The sequence below is a fragment of the Poecilia reticulata genome, chromosome 16, assembly GCF_904066995.2.
Source record: "Poecilia reticulata chromosome 16, P_reticulata-male-v2, whole genome shotgun sequence".
Lineage (NCBI taxonomy): Eukaryota > Metazoa > Chordata > Actinopteri > Cyprinodontiformes > Poeciliidae > Poecilia > Poecilia reticulata.
This window is the reverse complement of record NC_088845.1, coordinates 27,524,892-27,539,638: the sequence shown is the minus strand read 5'-3', so window position 1 is coordinate 27,539,638 and position 14,747 is coordinate 27,524,892. Positions and strand designations below refer to the sequence as shown.

At 39.7% G+C, this 14,747-nt stretch overlaps 1 protein-coding gene and 1 long non-coding RNA gene across 7 annotated transcripts in view; one reads left to right on the top strand and one right to left on the bottom strand.

Annotated features, from left to right (window-relative positions):
• Positions 1-9,476: 9,476 nt before the first annotated feature.
• LOC103478264 (uncharacterized) lies at positions 9,477-13,441 on the bottom strand. Its single transcript, XR_535765.3, has 3 exons — positions 12,973-13,441; positions 9,814-9,868; positions 9,477-9,714 (listed from the first exon to the last, which is right to left on the bottom strand). It is a non-coding gene; the product is annotated as an uncharacterized LOC103478264 (long non-coding RNA).
• plecb (plectin b) overlaps positions 11,066-14,747 on the top strand; it is a 130,207-nt gene continuing 126,525 nt past the window's right edge. For 5 of the 6 annotated variants that reach the window (XM_008431966.3, XM_008431960.3, XM_081617052.1 and 2 more), the window contains exons 1-2: positions 11,066-11,501; positions 14,074-14,266. In XM_008431966.3, the coding sequence (XP_008430188.1) occupies positions 14,077-14,266 (190 nt within the window). In that variant the 5' untranslated portion in view covers positions 11,066-11,501; positions 14,074-14,076. The remainder of the gene's footprint in view (positions 11,502-14,073; positions 14,267-14,747) is intronic. The other variant, XM_081617054.1, reaches the window with a different exon arrangement.

The following is a 14,747-nucleotide window of genomic DNA, read 5'->3' as shown; positions in this document are numbered from 1 at the left end:
TTGATGAAACCCCAGGCTGCCACCTCTGCTTTAGCAATTAAGTTTTTCATGGCCTTTTCCACTCTTCCCTGTCCAAAATGTGCACATCACTGTCTTCAAAACAATGTCCTCTGTCCTCAAAATGTGCATGAACTGCTGACTCATCGTGACCCCACTGAGCCTGGTGTTGTGCGTAGGTCAATCGTTTTGTGTAGGGGCTTGTTTTTTTTCACATGCCCATAAAATAATGCAACTGTTAAAAACCTCAGAGAGGACTGGCTGTTCAACATCAAAATAAAAAAAAAAAAAAGGAAAAACAACGCCTGAACTGCAAATCCGCCAACACGCTGCAGTCCACCCAAACTTGATAGGTAGGGTGAAGACAGCATGACGTTTGGCAGAATGTGTCCTGGTCAGTTGCGACCAAAATTGTACTTTTTGACCACAATGAGGCATGGTGGTGTCACTAACGTGCTTTGATTGTGCTTTTCTTTAGCAGGTTTAGGAACAGAAATACTCGTTATACGGCCAAAATCACAGTGGTGCAATTTAGATCAAACCCTAATTGTGTGATAAAATTACCTAGTCAAGTTCCGCACTTAAATTCAAATTATAATTGGTGGCAATACTGTACTTGGGGAAAAAAGTGGTGCTTAAACATCTTGAATCTTATTGATTCAAGATAAATTATTTTGTGAATGATGGGCAAAAACATAAGTCTCTACGCTATATGGAGACATACTGCATCACGGGAGACTTGCAATTGTGACAAAGTGTGGCTTGATTTACAGGGGCTGAACACCAATGCCATGTATGCATTAAAAAAAAAATCTTAACTGCAACATTTTTAAAAACCATGCCTCATTTTCCATCCTCTCCCCCAACTACGCTTTGCTTCTTGTTGGTCTGTCACATAAAAATCCTAATAAATCCCACTGAAGTTAGTGTAACGCGACAAAATGTGAAAACGTTTAAGGGGTATGAATACTTCTGCAAAGCCCTGTATATGTGTGCATTAAATAAAAAAAGGAGGTTTTTCTTTACATCCAATTACTTTCAGAGGCCCACTAGTTGAGATTGACTGCTTCCAGCTGTCACACTTGGGTTGTAATATTTCTACAACTGTGGGGAAGAAAAACATGAATTTATTTAACTTTTTTTCTTTCCTTCCCTTTTTGGAGACGACGGGAAGCTAGTCACAACTTTTGGTATACGCTGCGTACGGGAAAATTATGTTTTGCTGACATCTTTCCTCTTTGGATCAAAATATTTCAAGATGGCTAAACACTTGAGTCTGGCTCGGCGTGGATGCTTTGCCCGTCTGACACGGTGGTTGCTTGGAAAAACACACGAACGCTTCATTAGAGGGGTGAATGGAACTGCGAGTGTTTATGATCCCAATTACCACCTTTGCTTTAGTGCCTACTTTAATCACGGCCATATCCCTCTTCCTCTGTCAAGATTGGGAGGCCTCCAGTGCAACACACACACTCTCACATCATCGACAAACAGTCGAGCTAGAGCTAAACAGCGGGTAGCGAGGTAAAACAAAAGAAATCTAAACCTGAGATCCACTTTTAAAGCTTGGTTTATGACTTGCTGCCATTTGACAAAGTGTGGAATAGGTTTCCTGAATGGACGCAACATTTGTCGAGTCTACCTCCTCCCCATTCCCCCCCAAAAGAAATCCTTAAGGGGTTTCTAGCTTGTAGATCTAGCATACGTAGACAGTTCACACAGTCAAACAACCTGTGGCACAAAATGTTTCACCACTACGGTCATCATTATAGTTAATCACCATTCATTTCCAGTTTCACAACTACCCACAAGATCAAACATGGAGTATTTTGAGCATTTTCCTAGGCACTGGCTGGAACAACATTTTGGGAGTAATTGAAACAATATGCAGCATATCAACACTCCCAGTTACTGAACCATCACCACAGGCTACAGTTATTGTGAAAATGATGTGAACTTTTTTTTTTTTCTTTCTTTCTTTCTGTGTTGCTGCCACAATGGCAGGCACCACATCTTCCCCAGTTATATCATACACCGGCAACACCATCTGGTGGGAGTAGCAGGGAAACTCAGCCACCAGCCACCATAAATCATACAAAAGCAGTCCCAGAACACAAGAGTCTGTGGTGATAAACAGCTAAAAACAGCTATATATATATATATATATATATATATATATATATATATATATATATATATATATATATATTTATATATATATATATATATATATATATATATATATATATATATATATATATATAGTGGGGCAAAAAAGTATTTAGTCAGCCACCAATTGTGCACGTTCTCCCACTTAAAAAGATGAGAGAGGCCTGTAATTTTCATCATAGATGTACCTCAACTATGAGAGACAAAAGGAGAAAAAAAATCCAGAAAATCACATTTTCTGATTTTTAAAGAATTTATTTGCAAAATATGGTGGAAAATAAGTATTTGGTCAATAACAAAAGTTCATCTCAATACTTTGTTATATACCCTTTGTTGGCAATGACAGAGATCAAACGTTTTCTGTAAGTCTTCACAAGGTTCTCACACACTGTTGGTGGTAATTTGGCCCATTCCTCCATGCAGATCTTCTCTAGAGCTGTGATGTTCTGGGGCTGTCGCTGGACAACACGGACTTTCAACTCCCTCCACAGATTTTCTATGGGGTTGACATCTGGAGACTGGCTAGGCCACTCCAGGACCTTGAAACGCTTCTTACGAATCCACTCCTTCGTTACCCGGGTGGGATCATCGTCCTGCTGAAAGACCCAGCCACGTTTCACCTTCAATGCCCTTGTTGATGGAAGGAGGTTTTCACTCAAAATGTCACGATACATGGCCCCATTCATTCTTTCCTTTACACGGATCAGTCATCCTGGTCCCTTGGCAGAAAAACAGCCCTACAGCATGATGTTTCCACCCCCATGCTTCACAGTAGGCATGGTGTTCTTTGGATGCAACTCAGCATTCATTCTCCTCCAAACACGACGAGTAGAGTTTTGACCAAAAAGTTCTACTTTGGTTTCATCTGACCATATAATATTCTCCCAGTCATCTTCTGGATCATCCAATTGCTCTCTAGCAAACTTGAGACGGGCCTTGACATGTACTGGCTTAAGCAGGGGGACACGTCTGGCACTGCAGGATTTGAGTCCCTGGTGGCGTAGTGTGTTACTGATGGTAGCCTTTGTTACTTTGGTCCCAGCTCTCTGCAGGTCATTCACTAGGTTCCCCCATGTGGTTCTGGATTTTTGCTCACCGTTCTTGTGATCATTTTGACCCCACGGGGTGTGATCTTACGTGGAGCCCCAGATTGAGGGAGATTATCAGTGGTCTTGTATGTGTTCCATTTTCTAATAATTGATCCCACAGTTGATTTCTTTACACCAAGCTGTTTACCTATTGCAGATTCAGTATTCCCAGCTAGGTGCAGGTTTATAATTTTGTTTCGGGTGTCCTTTGACAGCTCTCTAGTTTTGGCCATGGTGGAGTTTAGAGTGTGACTGTTTGAGGTTGTGGACAGGTGTGTTTTATACTGATAACGAGTTCAAATAGGTGCCATTAATACAAGTAACAAGTGGAGGACAGAGGAGCCTCTTACAGAAGAAGTTACACGGCTGTGAGAGCCTGAAATCTTGCTTGTTTGTAGCAGACCAAATACTTATTTTCCACCATATATTGCCAATAAATTCTTTAAAAATCAGAAAATGTGATTTTCTGGATTTTTTTTTCTCCTTTTGTCTCTCATAGTTGAGGTACATCTATGATGAAAATTACAGGCCTCTCTCATCTTAAGTGGGAGAACGTGCACAATTGGTGGCTGACTAAATACTTTTTTGCCCCACTGTGTATATATATATATATATATATATATATATATATGATGTTGAGGGCCAACCAGAGGAGGGTTGTCTCAGTCTCCTAAAACCCAGAGGACAGATTAACTGCAGTTGGTCGCCTCCATTTTTTTGTCTAAGAGGCTGCATGTTCTGGGTTTGACACGTACTTGTTATTTTTTACCATGTTTCTCTGGGTTTTCTTCTTCGTGCCAGGCACTGTGCGCGTCGCGAGATGCGACAGCTCAAATGCGCTGTGGTTCATTAAAGACATCCTGTTGGTCTGCCCTCTAAACCCACGCTGGTCAGAACACATCAGTGCCTGAAGCTGGAAATCAAAAGACAAGCGTGGCCAACCGTACTCACTATACCATTTCCATTTATAATTTTTCTTTTTTTTCTATTTTTTTTTTTTTTTACCTTTTTTTTTTTCTCCAGTTGTGCAGATCGTTGCGCTCTGTGATGTTTTAATGTCCCATTTGTAGTGGCTTGACTGTCACATCACCTTCAGACTGAAATGAGCTCTTCCGTAACTTCGCCGTACTTCAAGTAATGCTGCATTTTTTTTTATTGAACGAGACACGTTCTGCTAAAAGTTAGTGTAATGAAAGCAAGAAAGTTGCTGGCGGTTGCTGATGCCATTGGGTCAGAGGAAGGTTGCGTCTCAGGAAGCTGAAAGGGAATTTTGGTTTGTGAAAGACATGTTGCAAGAGTCACAGGTTTATGTGTATCAGTTGAATGTGGTAGCTGGGGTCAGAGTTCGAAGTAGCTGCTTTTGTATGGAAAATGCAAACAAAACAAAAAAAAAAACTGAAGAAAAATGGATCTGTGAACAACAGGTATCACTGTGGAAAGCTGACACTGAGGGAAAAGAGGGGAAGAAAGTTATAAAGTGGAAATTGTTTCAATAAAAACTTTAAAGAAGGACTTTACTGTTTTCTAGATCATAAACATATTCACCACTGTCTGTTTGAACACACAGTTAGTCAAACTATCTTCTCATTTTCTTCTCATAAAAACTTCGAGTTATTTTATGTGATAAACCAACATCATCATAACATCGGAGAACATCAGTTTTCATGTCTTGCAACAGATTTACAATTGGATTAATGAAGGTCTGGACTTAGAATGGGCCATTCTAACACCCAACCGTTGTCTACAATGATCCTTTCTGGGTTGCTGGTTCCCTTTTCCCCAGCAGTCGCTGGATGAGAGGCGGATTGCATCCTGGACAGTCTCAATAACTAATGGCAATTGCCCCATGTGTGTTTTTGGGCTGTGAAGCAGAGTATCCACATGGACAGAGAAAACATCCAAACCGGACAGAAAGACTCCAGCCAGGACTATTTTTAGAGAGGAGGAACACTCTTTTCTTCTCCAGATAATGGATTTAACAATGCTCTGTATTTACAAAGTGTGGGATATTATTTCATAACCAGACCCTGTATAAACCTTTTATGAAAGTGACCTCTGAAGGCAGTTTGTTGCTGTGAGTTTATTTAGGCACATTGTAAAGGAGCCCATTGTAAGTTTTGCACTTTTCAAATTCTTTTTTTTTTTTTTTTGTAAAACGTTTTGAAACTGGTGTCTCATCTTTCTTCCACCTCACGTATATACACTGCTTTGTATCGGCCTGTCATGTAAAATCCCAGTGCATATCGGTGCAGTTTGTGGTTATAACTTGACAGATTGTGAAAAGTTGGAAGTTTTATTTTCAGCAAGCAGCTGCGTACGGGAGTCAGTGTATCTAGATTACATCCAAACACCTCTCCACAGATCTCTCTTACTAGTTAAGCAAAGAAAAGCGAAATGTCCCTTTCACTCATTGCCGGCTCAGCATAAATATGTGCTGTCATTGGATTGTATTCCCAACCAATGTTGTTTGTTCAACCCCAACATTGTAGATGAAGCCATTTTGGCCAGTGATCCTCTTGTACAATTCTCATTTTTAAATCACTGAAGCTGATCGTCAGAGGTTTCATTTTTGTCAGTGACTAGTTTAATGCCAGTTATTTTTAATTTCTTCACATAGATCAACTAATAAAAACCAACTTGTTTCCATCTTACAGTGTCATTCATGCTCCTTTTAATCTAAGATCACTTTGAGGCAGTGTGAGCAAACACACACACTAAAGGTCATATAAATGCCTAAGAGTGTCAACACAAGTTGCTTCGAGATTTCAAAACTGAGCAACATCTTTGATGTTACAGTTAGGAAAAGTTTGGTGGTTCAGTGCACTTCTTCAAAACCATCAATACACTTCCCTTTCTTTACTAGCACTTTCTAAATGTACAATCACAGCAACCGGGGAGTGCATGTACCCTACCTATACGCCCAGAGTTGTATTTCTTTTGAAAATTCCTGCATAATTGCCATAAACATGTAGCTCTGCTAACGTTAGGAGCAGAACGGCAAAACAGGAAGTCTCCGATTTCAGTGCAAACCGAGCCAAGGTTTTCAAACGTGTTTAACAGCACAAACAAATGCTGTGTGAATAAATACTCCACGAGCAGCTAAATGTCTTTGATTAGTGTCCATGCATGTGTGCGTGCGTGTGTGTGTGGTGCAAATACAGTAGCTGGGTACACGCAGGGCGCTCGTCCAAACAGCTGGTACCCATCTGTTTCTTCTTCTCCTCTTGCGGCCTGCGGCTCGGAGAGCGAGGTGCACTGGCATGCGGTGTCTGGGTTCCGACCAGCAGTTGGAGGGGAATGCGTTGCAGGAGTGTGCCGTCGCGTATGAAAGCGGTTGGTGTGGAATAAGTGCACTGTGTGTACACGTGGATGCACGGACCGGTACGCGGGTTCCGAATGTGTTTATGTGCGCCTCTGGCCATTGCAGCGTTCTACTGTGGTCATGTGGTCAGAACGAGCACATTTAGCGGTTGATAATAAGTAAATTATACATACATACATACATACATACATACATACATACATACATACATACTTACTTACTTACTTACTTACTTACTTACTTACTTACTTACTTACTTACTTAATGAATGTTTTGGACGGGCAGCTATACCTTACAGAAAGCATGTGACTAGGTTTCGCCATGTCTGAGCAAACTCCCCCTGCGATGCCATCTTCTCCAAAAGTGACTCACGGCGTAGAAGCCGTTCAGTCTTTCCGATTGCCGATAATGTAAATCATACAAACCGAACTTAATATCTATGCGAGCGGGCTCCAAATTTCCAATCATTATAATGGCTTTATTAGTGTGATTGCTCCCCGAAACTATGCACTTTCCATTACACAAACACACACAAAAAAATACAAGAATCTTCTTGATACCTTGAAAAAGAAAAAGCAGCTCTTAGTGGTTAAAGCGGTGTTTCCGTTGGTGAGTGGAAGGCTGAACAACCACGCAGAGCTCGAGGGAAAAGATCGTCTTCATTGATGTGGCAAATGTTATGTCTGAGGGCTTTGCGGATGAGGCAGCCTTCCTTCCAACTGGTTCAATGACATTGTATAAAACGTGGGATTGTTCAAATAATCCACGAATTTCCTGGAACTCAGTCCTGAGGTGAGCAGCATTTTAAGCAGTTCTTTTAAAACTCCACTAGAGGGCAGTGTTGGACTACTTCAGTGAAAATTCTGTTTTGCCAACAGCGGTGATTTGGAGCCTCTGCGAACACAATCAGTACTGGACAGATTCAAGTCAAGTTACACTGAGTAAAACTGTGTGTTAAGACTATGAAAATACTTTTGGGAAAATTACACAAAGCCAGCAAATGTCCATTTTAATTAGTAACATCAAAATAAACTAAATACTGGATATAAACTGGGAGATTCACAAGGTCATCTGTTCTAAAAACAGACAGCATGTCAGTCAGACATGACTTCAAAAGGATGCAAAATGACCAAATGCAAACCGAGATACAAATTAGCCACAAGGAAAGTAGAGCTGAAACATTATCATGAATGCATGCAAAACACTAAAATTACAGCTGGATCTACTGTACTTCCACTTGAGAACCGTCTGGAAGCTCGGAAGGTGTCTTTGTTTCTGGAAATGTAGAGCTGAACATCAGTTAAACGTAATACGCTTGTTCTGACAAGACCTGGACTGAGTTATGTCCCGACACTCTTTATGTAGCGCTAAATGATTTAAGGCATTGTGGGATTTTTGTTTTTTATTTTTTTTGTTGCCTGCTCAGTTTGACAGAGACAGATTTAGTAGCATCTGGAAAAATAGAGGACGGAATGCGACAGGTCATCTTTCATAACACTGTAACAGATGTAAAATGTGTAACTTTTGTGTTATACTGTGGTGTTTTTTTAATAGTTTCATAGGCTGAAAGGGAAACTGACCCTTAAAAATGGATGAGGCAAAATAAAAATCAAAATAACCAAATTATCATAGCAAAAGAGTGACACGCTACACATTTTTTCAATCCCTTGTAAAGATGACTTCTTTCTTTGTTGTTGTATAATTAAATTAAAATATTTATTTACTTAACGCTTTTTTACCAGCACTCATCACAGTGACAATTATTTTTATAATTTATACTTCATGTTTTTAAGTTGATCAGTGCAATTCATTTAAATGCTTCTTTATGGGTTTAGAAATGGTAAAGTTGTTTATTTATTTGTATAGCATATAAATAACATGAAATGTAACTTTAGGATCATTTCACAATTTTTACAAATTAAAAGTAACACAATTGAAACTCAATATTTACTTTATACAAATAGGTGCAGTTGTTGTATTTTTCCCTCACCGATGTTAAACATGAGTGAACATTTAATGTTAAATCACTTTTTATTTGAAAACAGTATTTTCTCAGAGAAACTTCTTTAAAATTGAGTTTATACTTAAGTACATACTTCCACAGGTTTCTCATAATTGTTTTCTTTGATTTTGCGTCAGTCATTGTCTCTTAGAATACCCAATAGTGATCTAATTTTACTTCGTGGTTTATACTTTGATATTTTGCTTGTATAATTCCACATAATTTCATTTTCTTCAAGCTGTAAACTATTTTTTTTCTGAAACTTTTGACATAATGGCTTCTTCCTCCTCAAGTGACACTTCAGCTCATGTTGGTACAGGACTTCATTTTGCATAATTATCAAGTTCTTTTGCTTTTATTTTGGGTTTGATGCTCCTGTTTTACCCCAAACACTAATTTCTGGAATTCTGCTTCCTGAACGGTATGATGGACTGAACATTCCCGCTAATTTTATTTTTTACAATACTTGGGTGTAAAACTTTGTAGAGAAGGATGTAGCACCCTCAAGGTATGGAAAGTGTTCTCAAGGATAATTCAAACTTGTATAGGTCCATAATTATCTCTGATACGTTGTAATTTTTTTGTTTGTATGCTAATTTCCCTGTCATGTTGTTGCATCGTAAGATACTTTTCCCATTTTGTACAGATATATATTATGTGAAGATACACTTCAGATTAACTGGCTAGCTGTGACCGACATGTTAAATCGGACGTAACGATACGGTGGTATCTCACTGCACAGTGTCAGTTTGCTGCATCTATAATTAAGGCACAAAGTAGGAAATAATGAAGTTTACCACAGAGCAAGTAAGGAACATTCTGACTTGCTTCCATCTTCCAAGACAAACTCCTTACTGAAGTTATCATGAGTAACCAAAAAGAAAGAAGTAAAACTCTGTTATGTTGCTTAAACTCATTTGTCTGGTTCCACTCTAGTCCAGGACTATCCAGTCCAGTGCTCTGCCAGGAATGTGTGCTTGTGTAAGCTTTTTACATCTGGTTGTGAAGGAAGAGTGAGACATTTGTCACTGAGAGCATAACTGAGTTGTCCCTGACATGGAGAGGTGAGGGTGGATCCAGACACGTCCTGACAGCAGGGATCGTTGACCATGACAGGCCGGATAGGGGATTCCAGGCTGTCAGAGAACAAGAAAAAACAGGAGATACTTTAATATTTACACACTAAAATGCTTGGTGTGTAACTTTAAGGCAAAATAAATTAGGAAAAAACGAACCAATAGGGTGAAGGCGTTCACGTACATCTTGTTTTGGTGCTGCCTGGTGTTGATCCTGTCCCACATGGAAAAAAATAAGGCACTTAAGTATTACCAATTTTCACCACTAGATGTCACTGTCGTCCATGTATTCAACTTATGCCCAAACGTCTTCCTCGTTTTTGAGGAAGGGCTTTTATGGTCGGAGCTCCTAATTTGCGGAATGCTCTTCCTCTAAATGTTAGACAAACCTCTAAATTGTCTTCTATTAAATCATTTGTTAAAGCTTACTTTTATAACAAGGCCTTTAACATTTGAATATCTTTTGTATTACTTCATTGTTGTCTTACTTATAAATTTTAACTGATTTTATGTACAATTTGTGTTTTCTTGTGTCATTTAATATGTTGGTTTTTGTGTAGAGCACTTGCAACACTTGTTTAAATTAATATGATTATTATTTATGTTATTATTAATATTTTCGCCATCATCATCATTATTATTATTATTAACCTTAAATTGCTGAAAGAAACCTGTGTTCTTGCAGTGTGGTGTATCAGTTCCAGATTATTCTCATTTATGCAAGGTTTCCCATTAGGAATTCTCTTTATGATCTTATATGCAACAATCTTCACCATAATATGTTTTCATAAAGCAGCCATATGTATGTACGTATGGATTCTGTCAAAAATCAGTAATAATTTTTGACCTGCCTCGTACAATAGTCTACTAATGCATTTTGTTGTTAATATTTTTGCTTAATTTCAGAGTTTCCTTTCAACTGTTGTGAAATCCGTAAACCAAATAACCTGGGTAGGAAAATGGCAAATTCAAAGTATATATACGTCTAAAAACTACAAAAAGAAAAAAAAAGAAGAAAAAAAAAAGAGATGCTTTGTTGACTCTAATATTTTTGTTGACATCCACATCAGATGTTTTTGCTGTGTCATATTGATTAGCTGGTGCACAATCCAATCATGACCTCTCGCTCTAGTTCAGTGACGGGCTGACACTCCACCTCATTCTCAGAGCACTGAAGCCCAAAACATCGCTCATGTTCCAAGCGTTTCCCTGTAGAGATCTATAGACGCAACAAAACCTCCATCCGCCCGGGACGGCCAGGCCGACTTAATCGAGCAGGGAGTCATGCAGCTTTTCGCCGCAGCAACCAGACCCAGCTGGTGGAGACACGCCGTTAATTGCCGGTCGATCGGTAAACAAACCCCCCCTCCTCCTCCTCCTCCTCCCCCCGACAGCGGCATCGATCGCCTTTGGAGAAAGGACGCAGGTCTGCTTCCTGTTGTTTTCTGCTGCAGTCATAAGTAGACGCTGCGTGTAGCAGCACCTCTGCTCTGTCTTTTCTTTCTTTCTTTCTTTCTTTCTTTTTTCTTCTAAGTCTTTGAATTGAGGGGAGGGATGCTGTCCGAGCAGGACAGGCTGAGCGAAGCGGAGGCGGAACATCACAGATGATTGCGGACTCGTCCCCGCAGCCTCCTTCCCCCCCCCCCAGCGGCGCTGCATTCCCTAAAAAGGGGTGGCTGCTTCACCTGACACCGGCAAACCCACGCAGCGAGCTGTCTGTCACGGCCAGCGGCCTTCAGACGCCCTGTTTGTGTCCCTGATAGCGCGCAGGACTCGGGAGTGATCGGCACCGGCACATTTATGGCTGTTTGACACGTTTTTACGCACTCATCCAGCTCCGCAGTAAGGTAAGGGCGAACCCATTTCACTTGGTCCCGTTCTTTTAAAAATATTTTTTAAAGCTTGTCATTCAAGGAATATTTGACTTTTTTTAGAGACAGCAGAGGTGTAGTGTGTGTTTTTAATGTGCAGTTTGCGGTTTTTTTTTTTGGGGGGCTCAGGAGGTTGCTGGATGCGCATCCGGCCAGTAGCATCTGTGAAAGCGGGTAAAAATAGGCACCTGATCCCGGGATGAACGTCTCGACAGCAGCATGACTGGCTCTCAATGCTTCTTGTCTTCCAAAAAAAAAAAAAAAAAACAAAAAAAACCACACAATACAGAAACAACAAAAAACAGTAGAAATGCTGGAGGGTAACATGATGGGACGCTTTGGGAAATAGTGATTCCTAACAATATGCAAGTATCAAAAATAAACATTGAGTTAACACAAGAATTGTGTGCAATCAAAAAAAAAAACAAAAAACTTAAAGTTGTTTGTTTCTGGGCCAGAAACAAACCTACTTGGTTTAAATGTAAACCCAGTTTCGGGTTAATTATGGATTGATCCAGTCATAATGATCCAGTTATGGGTCTGCTGTAGATTATTGGAGGAAGTTTTTAACCCTTAAAAGAGATAAGAAGACTGAGTTGAGAAGAGCAACCCAGACAACAACAGAAGCAGTATTTGGTCTTAAATGGACATTGAAACCTTTGATTTGAAAAAGTGATCGTGCTACATAATGTCCAATGGGACATCAATATAGAATTATTTAAAATATTACTGGGTTATACTGATTTTATGCCTTTTTTGGTGAGTTGTGAATGCTAAACATAGTAAACACAAGCTTGTTGTAACTTTCTATATAAAAGGGTAATGTTATCTGAAGTAAGCAAACTTGCTTCCTTTATTAGAACTTCAAAAGCTAATGCAGTAAAAAAAAAAAAAAAACGCCATAAAGATAAATAGTTGCAAACAATGATATGGCTCGTGCTAAGATAATTCTCTAGTGTGAGCTAAAGCCATTAGCATTGTTGTAGAACATATTTTGACCATTTTACCTTCTTACTTCATGCAGTTTAGTTCATAATGTGGGTCTGTGAAGAATAATGAGGCTCGGTTTGATCTGTTCTGTAACCCAGGAAACGGGGTCACAGTTTGGTTTTGACCCAACATTGAGTAAAAAAAAAAAAAACCCTGTTGTTTTTGTTGGTTTTTTTTTTTGTGCAATGAAAATAGCAATGGCAAATCTCTCTTTGCTGCTATGCAGTATTTCAACTACCTCTGTGAATGCCACAGAAATGTACCAACTGCTGTATGTGACATCTTTGCCAGTCGACGAAACTATGTGTAGACCTAACAAAAATGTCATTTTTCTGATTAAAGTTGGAAAACCTTCGTGTTTTATATTTTGTTGTCTTAATTAACACACATCCACAACACGTTAGCAAGTGACGACACCGTCGGCGACGAGGCGTATCATTCCGCTTCCATTACTCACCATGAAGTGGCTGATCCTTGTTCGAAGTTCATCTCTCTTTCTGCGGGCGTGTCTCCGCCATGTTTATTTTCTCGGTTCACCCTGAGATGTTAAGTATGATGCAACTTGAAACATGTCACCGGTTTATACTGTGAGAGATAATGTGAAGACATAGATCACTTCCTTTTTTTGGCTGACGGCGCTAATGTACACGGGGTTTATGGGTCCTGAGGAAACATTCACATAAAGCTGCGTTTCTTCACTATGTAGCGATTTGTGTGTGTGTGTACTGTTTTGGATTTGAGGCACTCTGCCTTCTACGTGCTGTCGGAAGCATCCGCACAAAGCAGAACTGAAGAGGAGTTGAGCTCATGACTTCATAAAAGCTTCTTAGAAACACCTGGTCTTTGCATGAGCGGGTGCAGATCCATAAACTGCTGGTATCTCTTTGCCATGTCGTCTCTCTCCCCGAGGGCATCTTCACATGTGACTGATAATATTCCATAAAGCTGCACTGTGCGCCGGCACATTTTATGGCACCCTGCAATCATGTGTTTTGTGTTTTATCTCGCTCTGCTTTGCGACTACTGTCAAACATTTAAAAGCGGCGGTTACCTGAAGCATGCTGTAGCTCCTGGATGGCTGCAGTAGGATCTTTTCTTTACCACCTTGGTTCCTGGCAGTCAGGCGGAGGATTAATAATTAGCCAGAGGCTTGCTTGAGGAATTTGAAGTTGGGAAGTAATGATGCTTTCAAATAGTAAACGTCTGGTAGTCTACATATTTGTGCGTGACACGTTACCTTGGGCTAAAACATGAATGTAATGTCTCACTTTTCCTTTCAGCCTTTGGCTCTTGTTTGCAGTTAACCTATTTACTTTCTAGCCACAAAACACTTAAAAAAAAACCCCTGTGAAAAGTATACACAACTTAAATGAGATGCAGTTCTTGAACCCTTTGGAAAAAACTTTGATTACATAACTGTAACTTGGCCTGTGTCTAGTTATTGAAGCTAAAAAAAAAAAAACACCCCTGAAAATTCAACAATTTTTCCTCCATACAGTATGTAGCCCTCAGTACATGCAGGTCTTACTCTCTGTTCTTTAATCTTTTCATTCGGTAGGTGATGGCAGCTCGGAAGGACAGGCGCAGGGACCGAACCCCGTTGGAGGAAACCTCTGAAGAGAAATGCAGCGTCCCGTCTCCTGGAGACACCCTACCCTGGAACCTGTCCAAACTCCAGAGGGTCAAACGCTCCAAATCGGCTTCAGGAGAGGTCCTGGATCCAGCGGAGAGGGCTGTAATTCGCATTGCAGGTAGGAGGACCGTTAAACAAATGTGTTTTAACCAGAGATAAGCTGCTAGCTTATGGAAAACTTTAGCTGGTAAGCTAGCTTGTGAGAAATTTAGCTGGCAAGCTAGCTTGTGACTAGTTGTAGCACACAAATATACATTCTTTAGCCTACTGTATTTCTTTGCATGTAGCTCACTCTTTTGTTTATCCCCTCTAATTTATTATTTTCTTATATTATTCAATCCATAATTAAACCAATGCAAAATCACTTGAGCTCGTTTGTCAGCAACTGTTTAGCTTTGTAGACAAAATATAAAGACAAAGTACAAACAAATAAAATTCTGATAAAGTTGTAACTTTTTTTTCTGGATAATTTGAAACGAATAAAAAAATTAAATAAACTGCTTCTGTTATTAATTCTTTACAGTTTCATTAACCACGTGAAACCTGGTTTAATTCAATTAACGTGGTTCAATTAACCTTGTTTTAACTGGTTAACTGAA